Genomic DNA, 9,412 nt, shown 5'->3' with positions numbered 1-9,412 from the left:
CACATATAGTAATGTAAACCAATGTTAAGAATATGGAAAGAATCCTTAAACCAGATTTCAACAACAAAAAAGCTACTTACAAAGGGAAACCAATTTAAATAAGCTTAGATTTTCAGCCAAAATTATGCAGGCAAGTAGGCAAAGGAATAACATATAAAAGTATGAAAGAAGAAAAAAAGCCAACAAAAAATATTATACCCAGCAAAATTATCCATAAAAATGGGGACAAATACATCATTTCTAAATAAGGAGAAATTACTGTAATCCATAAAAGCAAAACCAATCTTACAGAAATTACTATAGGAAGTGTTTTTGGTCAGAGAATCAACAACCAGAGCAAACATTGACCTCATATCAACACACAAGACACCATCACACAGAAGTCAACTCACTTAAGTTAGTAGTCAAAGAAAAACAAAAAGTATAAGACTGAAGATAGGAATACAGATATACCTTTCCACGATTTTAGACCATTAGAATTCAACATAGTAGGGTGGGTACACAATATTATAATACAGAGAAAATTAACTAGTTCACAAGAAACTGCATTAACCATAGGATGAAAATAATAAGTAACCTCAAAGAACATGAAAATACCTTATCAAAATAAAAAAAAGAAAAGCACAAAAACTCAGTAAATTAGTACAATAACAGTAAAGAAAATAATGACAAGAAAATCCATAAACCCAGGACACAAACTTACAATGAATAAAGAAACAATATCAGACACACACAAAATGCCACCACAAAATAACCAATAAATGTAGACCTATCATAACAGAACTGAATGAAAACATCAATCAACCAAGTGTAACAGAATGCATAACAAAACAAGACCCATCAATGTGCTGCTTACAAGAAACACACCTTATACACAAAAACAAAAATAGATTAAAACCCAAAGAATGGAAATAAACATATCAAGCTAACAGTAATCACCACCACTTGTCTGTGAGTTTGTCATTTTTGGGTGCCTAGGGTGTTGCTGTGATGCTGGAAGCTGTGCCACTGGTATTTCAAGTGTCAGTAGAACATCTAGACTAACAGCCGACTACAAAGAAGGAATAGGCTTTGCACTGAGGAAATAGTCATTGGAAACCTTATGGATAGCTGCGAAATATTGTCCAATACTGAGAACTTCATGAATAACACCAGGCTGTTGTCATAGATAAGTATCAGAAGTTGAGCCCCTCAGGTCATAAAGCACTAAAATATGACGGAGGAGTACTGCTTTATCAAGGCAGAGGGGACCATAATGCCATAGATGAAGTTAGTTAACTAAAATGGAGTGATATTGGACATTTTGACTCAAAAACATATGGAGAAGCTAAGACACAGCATCTAAAATGAGGTGAGGGGAAACCTGTGGAATAGATTATCAATTGCTCATATTTATTTCAAGTTGAAAATTAAAACAATTACACAAAACCAAAATACAACCTGCAGTATATCCTCCCTGAATTTTGAGAACACATCAAGAACAAATTTGGTGCATTGAACACTGATGACAGAAGATCTGATGAGCTGTGGGAGGACATCAAGAACATCATGAAGAATGCATAAGTTTATTAAAAAGACAGGAAATAAATAAAAGATCAACGTGGCTCTCCGAAGCACCTCTCAACTTGTTCTTAATCATAGAGTAACTAAGGAAAGTAGAAAAAATGATGAAGAGTTGAATAGAACCTTTCAGCGCTCTAGAAGACAAAGTAAAATGTTAAAATGAAATGTGCAAAGACCTAGAATTAGAAAAGGAAAAAGGAAGAACACGCTCAACATAAAGAGCATGAAAGAATTTAGACTGAAAGAACTCAAGAAAAAAATTCAAGTCCCAAGTTGCAATATTGAAAGAACAACTCATCATGTCATTTTCAGAGGTAGAATATGATAAACAACAACAACAACAATGACAAGTTCAAGCTGTACTGAAAGATTGAGTAAAACAAGGCCCTAGGAATTGATGGAATACTAACTGACATGTTTCAACAAGCTGATGAAGCACTGGAAGCTCTCACTCGTCTAAGCTCTGACATTTAGAATACAACCACTGGCCGATTGACTGGAAGAGAGTCACATCATCATGTCCTTATGCCATAATGTCATTAATATGACAAGTAAAATTTTCCTGAAAATTATTCAACAATGGTTGCAATAGGACATCGATAGGGAGCAGTCTGGGTTAAGACTAATTTCAGAAAAGAACATGAAACAAGGGATATCAGATGTCAGATGGAGGAAAACTTGAAGCACTTGCTGAGGAAGGTTGGGGTAGCAGCCTTCAGTATGGATTAAACTGGATCAGAAGGCAACATCATGATAAAGGAAGAAAAGGTTGAAGTTGTCCAGGACTTCATCTTTCTATGATCTGTTGTCAGTGCTCATGGAATCAGCAGTCGAGATTAAATGACACATTTACATTGGATAAATCTGACCACCATGAAAGTTTTGAAGAGTAAGGATGTTACTTTGAGGAATAAGATGCACCTTACCTAAGCCATGGTATTTTTAATTGGTTCATATAAATGTGAAAGTTGGACATTAACTAAGGAAGACCAATGGAGAATCAACGTGTTTATATGCTGGTGCTGATGGAGAATCTCGAAAGTATTATGAACTGCCAAAGGACAAACTTTCTTGAAAATAGTACAGAATAGTACAGAATGCTTTTTAGAAACAAGTAGAGTGACGCTTTGCCTCAGATACTTTGGACATGTTGTCAGGAGAGAGCATCGCTAAAGAAGGAAGAGGAAGGCTCTTGACCAAATGGATTGACATGTGGCTACAACAATGGGCTCCCACATAAGAGTAATTATGATGATGCACAAGATAGAGCAGGTTGTTGTTTTGTTGTACATAGGGTCATCGGAGCAGAAGTGACACAAATGTCACCTAACATCCATGAATATGGCATATCTTCCCATGGGTGTATATTTCTTTGCTTGCGGTGCGCTCCCTGTAATAGTTGCAAACCACACACAGACATCCACAAGCAACAGAATATAAACTGAGAGAAAGTCATAAAATGTGCTCTTAAGTAACCACAGCATAGAAGTATACCAGGTGATGATACAAAAGCCAGCAGAATTTACTTTCTTTGTTTCCTCAAAGCCCCTCATAATCTGAGGATCATCCAGCTCCCACCAAGAAGAGGCTGCACTTACACAGTATGCCCCAGGGCTATAGAGTACACGCTGAAAGACGTCACAGATCATTCCAAAGCCACCTGCCAATGAGGTGTAGCACTGATAAGTGCACACTCAAGATGGACAAAGAGCTAGAAGAGACTCAGTAGGTCTTTGTTCTAACTTGGATATTGCCCCACCCCCCTTTTTTTGCATGTGTGTGAGTGCTTTCTATTTGTTTATTTCTTTTCATGTATTTGCGTATTCATTTGTCTGTTTGCTTACTGTTTTTCTTCCTCTCTCCTGCTCCCCCTAAATAAAAACAGTTGTCCTCACATGATCACACCACTCTTGTACTTCCCACAGTCATGCCTAATGGAGAAGGTTCATTTCATAGACCAGTAACACTGGATCATCCCAGAAAGACACATAGAACAATATTGTCTCAGAGACAAAAGACTACTTCAATCTGCATGAAGAAAGAAGACAGAGTGGCATAAACATGCATGCAACTTAGGGAGCCGAAATATTCTCCTGCGGAATAAAAGACATTGTAACTACCAGAAAGAACGTCAGAAGAATGATTCTTAGTACTGTCATTGAGAGAAAGTGAAAACGAAACCAACCCTAAGCCAAACTTTAGAAGAATTTAGGAAAACACGACAAAAGCAAACTGACAAAATAAATGAAAAATTAGAAACCTTGCAAAATCAACAAGTGGAAATCCACAAGATTAATATTATGATATTAGAAACACTAAGATATCAGAAATAGCAAAGATCTAGAATTGAAGCAATGGAAGGTCAATTTAGTGAGCTTGAAAACAAATCTCTCAACACCAGTCTTGTATCAGAACAGTAAAAACTAAATAAAGAAAGGCTGAAACAAGCTGAAGAATTATATGAGACAAGATCAAAAGGAATAATGTGCAATTGGAATTCCAGAACTGAAAGAAACAAAAAAAGCACAGAGAAAATAGTCCTAGATCTTTAGGAAGAAAATTTTTGGAACATCAAGGAAGATGAGAGGATAATCATAAAAGAAGCTGAAAGAGCCTCAAAGAGGACAGACCCCAATATAAAATCTTCATGACACATCATAATCAGATTTTCTAAAATCAAAGGCAAGGAACAAATTCTGAGTCTCTCAGCAAGAAATGAAAAGACCTACAACAAACATAAGATGGATTAAAAAACTAAATCTAAACTCTAGAACTATAAAGGTAATGAAAACAATGATGAGATACCACCTTACCCCAGTATGTTTGTCCACAAGTAAGGGCAATGAGGAAAATCTATGTTGAATGATGACCTAATAGAAATTTAAAGATGGTTGTCTGGGTATCTTATTACCTTTAAAGGTAGAATTGGATGACTTGTAGAAATCTTCCCAGTTTAAGTGTAGAATTGCATGACTTGTAGAAATCTTCCCAGTTTAGACATATGAAAGGAACCACCAGATATAGACAGGAAAGGGAGTGTACAGACAAGCATTAGGGATATAGAGACATTCCTCACAAAAACTTTCAAGGAAACTACACGTCATGTGGATAATTGGTAGTTGCAAAATATGGACTAGGTGATAGAAACAAAGCTGGAGATCACACGATGTAAATTTATAACACAAACGATTTATTCATTGCACATACTGTTTTTCAACAATATAAATGGTGACTCTGTGTACTTCACTGGATTGAATACGCAGCAATCAAATTTATTGTATCTGTTGGAAGAGACAAGGGAGAAACTCAATATCATCAGTAATAACAATGCCAGGATCTGCCTGTGGAACAGACTATCAATTGTTCCTATGTAAGTTATAGTTGAAGCTGAAGAAATCTAAAGCAAGTCGACAAGCGCCAAATTACAACCTTGAATATATTGTACCTGAATTTAGAGAACATCTTACGAAGAGATTGAATGCAAGCAACACTCAAGACCAAACACATAAAGAACACCATACACAAAGCAAAAGGTCATTAAAGTAACAGGAAATAAAAGATCACAGTTGATGTCAAAAGCAATTCTGAAACTTACTTTTGAATCTAGAATAATAAATGAATTAAAGACATGATGAAATAAAAAATGAGAACAGAAAAATTTAAAAGGTAGATTGTGAACACAAAGTAAAACGTTATAATGAATATGCTAAGACCTGGAACTAGAAACCTAGAAATGGGAAGCACATCCAGTATTACTGAAGCTGAGAGAAGTGAAGGAAAAACCCACACCTCGAGTTGCAGCCTTGATGGATTCTGTGAACAAAATATTGAACAATCTGGGAAGTATTAAAAGAAGGTAAACGGAATACAGGATTGCCATATCAAAAAGAATTGCTCAAATCAAAACTCAACTATTTCAAGAGGCATATCAAGTACTAATATGGTCAGGGGCTTCCAGAAATACAAGCTGAATTCATAAAAGGTCATGGATTTAGGGGTATCCTTGCTGACCTTAGATAAATCTTTATTGAAAGCAGAGAATACCAGAAAGATGTTTACTTGTGCTCTATTGACTGGGCTAACACATTTGATTGTGTGCATCATAATAAATTATTCATAATGTCATGAAGAATAGTAATTCTAGAACATTTACTTTTGTCATGTGAAACCTGTACATAGACCAAGAGGCAGCCATTGTAATACAAAAAGTGAACACCGAATGTTTTAAAATCAGCAAATATGTATGTCAGCGTTGCATCCTTTCACTACAGTTATTTAATCTGAACAACAAATTCAAGAAGCTGGACTGTAGGAGGAAAATATGACATCATAATTGGGGGATGGCTCTTTAACAAACTGCAATATACAGAAGATTAAAGAAAAGAGGATTTGAGGTAGTTTCTGATAACGATTGAAATCCTTCAATATGGATAGCAATTTTTTTTGAAAATTCTCATAACTAGGCCAATAAACATCATCATGAAAAGATGGAAGTTTTCAAAGATTTCATTTTACCTGAATCCACAATCAATACTCATATATGCAAATTATATTTAAATTTCCTTGGACAAGAGTAAAAAATAAAATGCTGAAGTATTTTCTTAGGCAAAATATCAAACAGAGTTTATTTTAAATCAAGTCTAACCTTCACAGAGTTATAGAGATAATCATGCACATATCTGGGCCAGAGTTTACAAAGCAGAGATATAGTTCAAATTATGTCTGGCAGGCTTAATAAGAATCAAGGAAATTTGCTTATCCAGAATAGAGTTAGCAAAAACATCCATGTAGTGATTAGGTTAGGGAAAGAAAGCTCATGCAGAATCTTGAAAATCACCTCTTTTACACTAAATAAAATGGGGATTCCCAAAGGGTTTTGAAACAAAGTCTCTGAATTATGATTCAAAGGTTAATTTCTTGAAAATGATCTGTTTGTGAGATTAAGAATGAAGAAATCAGATAAAAGACACTATAACATTCTATAGGAGACTAAGAACTATACATCAGATTTGAGTTGGTCAGTAGGTCAGATTATGGATAGAATATAAAGGCAAACCAATAGAATAAGTTAATAAATTGAATATAACATATAAGAAAAATTTCTGAAATAATGTCTTGATAAAAAGCAGATAGATAACAAATTTAACATGTGAATCAAGGTTTTTGTTTTCAAATATGTTCTTCACATATTTAAACTCTGTTTTCAAATATATTGGTGGGACATTGAAACATAAAAGTGTATATGTTGATGTTGGGTGTTCTTGAGTGAGTTCCAACTGATGTCAGGGATAGGGAACAATTTTTCTACCAAAGGCCATTTGAAAACTTATAACCCAAATTTGCACAGCTGGACCAATAGGTAACATCACAGTAAATGGAGAAAAGGTTTAATTTGTCAAGGATTTCGTCTTACTTGGATCCACAATCAGTGCTCTTGAAAGCTGCAGTCAAGAGATCAAAAGATGTATTGCATTAGGTGACTCTGCTGCACAAGACCTCTTTAGAGTACTGAAGAACAAGGGTGTTGCTTTGAGGACTAAGGTGAGCCTGACCCAAACCATGGCATTCTCCATTCCTTCACTGCATGTTGAAGTTGGAGATTGAAGCAAGAAACCCGAAGAAGCACCGATACTTTTGAATTACGGGGCTGGAGAAGCACGCTGAAGTAGCACGAACTGCTTAAAGGATAAAGCGGTCTGTGTTGGGAGAAGAGGGCTCCTTCCAGGCAAGGATGGCATGCCTTTGTCTTGCATACTTCGGATGTATTGTCAGGATCAGTCCCTGGAGAAGAACATCATGTTAGTAAGGTTGCAGGGCAACAAAAAAGAGGCAGGCCCCCAGTGAGATGGATTGACACACAGTGCCTGCAACACATAGCTCAGGCGCGGGGACAATGGTTAGGATGGCACTGGACCGGGCAGCATTTCGCTCTGTTGTGGATAGGATCGCAGGATCACTACGGGTCGGAATTGACTCATTAGCACTTAACTATCTCACACCCACACGACTCGTTAGCACTTATCTCTCTCTCACACACACACACACACACACACAAGAACATAAAAATAACACACACACACACACACACCACTGATAGGGAGAAAAAAATTGCCAAAATATTCATTGTCAATGTCAGTCTGAAAGAGAGAAAAACTGTTTATTTGTCCGTTCGCCCCTACAGAGGGGTTAAAAAAATTTGAACGTGGCGGTATCAAGCACCTTTTGCCTACGTGTACATACTTGGGAGTTTCCTTCCTCTGCCTCCAAGAAGCCGCCCAGTTCTTCTACATCCGTAAGGGTGAACCAACCAGGGTAGCAAACCGTCTTCTCCGGTGGTTCTAGCGGCCCACGAGCCTTAGAACTGCCCTAACGGCTCGCTGCGATAGGGCTCAGTCATGTTCTCTCTCCTCGTCCTCCTCACTGAGCTTGGAAGGATGCACGCCAGCCTGGGTAAGTCCGCAAAGATTCTGACCTTCCTTCTTCTGCCTCTGAGAAGAGCTAGGCTATTCCAGGGAAGAGATATCCTTGCCTCTCCTCCTTGAATCCCTGTGCCCTTTCATTCAGATCACCATTGAACCAAAGTCCACGCGAGCCTATGATGGTAGTTAATGAGTCCACATTCAGATTCAACCCCACCTTATTGTCAGAGGATTGAGTTCTTGAGGAAAGCTAAACACAATGTGGTTCCGAAAACCCACACATCTGCAAATATAGAACACTACCCTCACCCCCTTCTTAATTTTCGATATGCCAATAGGTTTATAAGTTTTGTAAGAACAGGGTTCCACCTACATACTGGGGGTTATGAACCAAAGTTTAACAGAGATTGATGTTGATCCATGTAAATACATTTTCTTATTGCAGACGCTGAAAAAATCTTCTGGCATGTCACTCTTCCACGGAAGATATGGTCCAATGAGAGAGAAGATTCAGAGAAGCAGGTAAGTGAACAAAACATTTTAAATAATTTAGAATGTTAAGGCTGACTTGTTTCCAATGATTTGCCTTTCTTTGTATTATTATGTCACACTAATTTATTCACTTCCAGATCAGGAGGGTCGAGGCAAATCAAGATAATATGCATGCATATTTTGATTTTTTCCTACATCACCCTTTCCCCCCTTTTCTCTTCCCTTTATCTTCGTGTCTTCTAACATATTTGTTCACAATCTTCAAGAAATAATAAATACATTAAAGCAATTATATTGGTAGAAAAAAATTCAGCATCAAGTAAACACAATATTCCAGGCTAAATATTATAAAATTTGTTCTCAAATTCACTATATGACAGAGGAATCGGTCTTGTGTAAAATGTAGACCTACAAGATTGGACTCAAGTTTCAGATTTAGAAGGATTGACCAAAGGAAGATGGAAAGACTGAAAATGGAAATATCAGAACATCACATTGGCCAGATTATGTAGAAAATGTTATAATAAAATAAATATTCATTGGAGAAAGAAGTTGAAAGAAAAGTCAATAGACATTTGGTTTTAATATTTCCTCTATTAAAATATTTCAATGAGATGGATTGGCATAATGGCTGTAACAAATGGGCTCAAATATAGGAACAATTTTCCCATCAGTATCCCTCATCCCTCATCTGTCTACCTGGGAACCTCATGACAGCAACTCAATAGATGACATAACCTTCCTCTCTCTTAATCATTTGATCCCAGCTGATGTGAAGCACCCTCCGGCAAACTGACCTTCAAAATACATACCTCTAGTGGAGGGTGCTGTATGGTTCATTGGCACTGGTCAGGCGTCTCTACCAGGCTTCTGGCCAACAGATTGAATGCCCTACAAGCCTGAGCTTATTCCTGTCCTGCTGCTTGTTCCTGCATCAG

General features: G+C 37.0%; 2 protein-coding genes across 2 annotated transcripts in view; both read left to right on the top strand.

The window, feature by feature from the left end:
• The window catches only part of LOC101650139 (disintegrin and metalloproteinase domain-containing protein 5-like), a 98,460-nt gene extending 90,007 nt beyond the window's left edge, over window positions 1–8,453 (top strand). The window contains exon 18 of the mRNA XM_045286862.1: window positions 8,428–8,453. Coding sequence (XP_045142797.1) covers window positions 8,428–8,434 — 7 coding nt within the window. The 3' untranslated portion in view covers window positions 8,435–8,453. The remainder of the gene's footprint in view (window positions 1–8,427) is intronic.
• Window positions 8,449–9,412, top strand: part of LOC101650446 (disintegrin and metalloproteinase domain-containing protein 18) — a 111,401-nt gene continuing 110,437 nt past the window's right edge. Inside the window, exon 1 of the mRNA XM_045286861.1 lies at window positions 8,449–8,504. Within this exon, the coding sequence (XP_045142796.1) occupies window positions 8,449–8,504 (56 nt within the window). The remainder of the gene's footprint in view (window positions 8,505–9,412) is intronic.

The sequence above is a fragment of the Echinops telfairi genome, unplaced genomic scaffold (assembly GCF_000313985.2).
Source record: "Echinops telfairi isolate 266 unplaced genomic scaffold, ASM31398v2 ScPeMD7_9;HRSCAF=40, whole genome shotgun sequence".
In the NCBI taxonomy this organism is placed as follows: domain Eukaryota; kingdom Metazoa; phylum Chordata; class Mammalia; order Afrosoricida; family Tenrecidae; genus Echinops; species Echinops telfairi.
The sequence above is the reverse complement of the archived record's forward strand: the minus strand, read 5'-3'. Positions and strand labels throughout refer to the sequence as shown.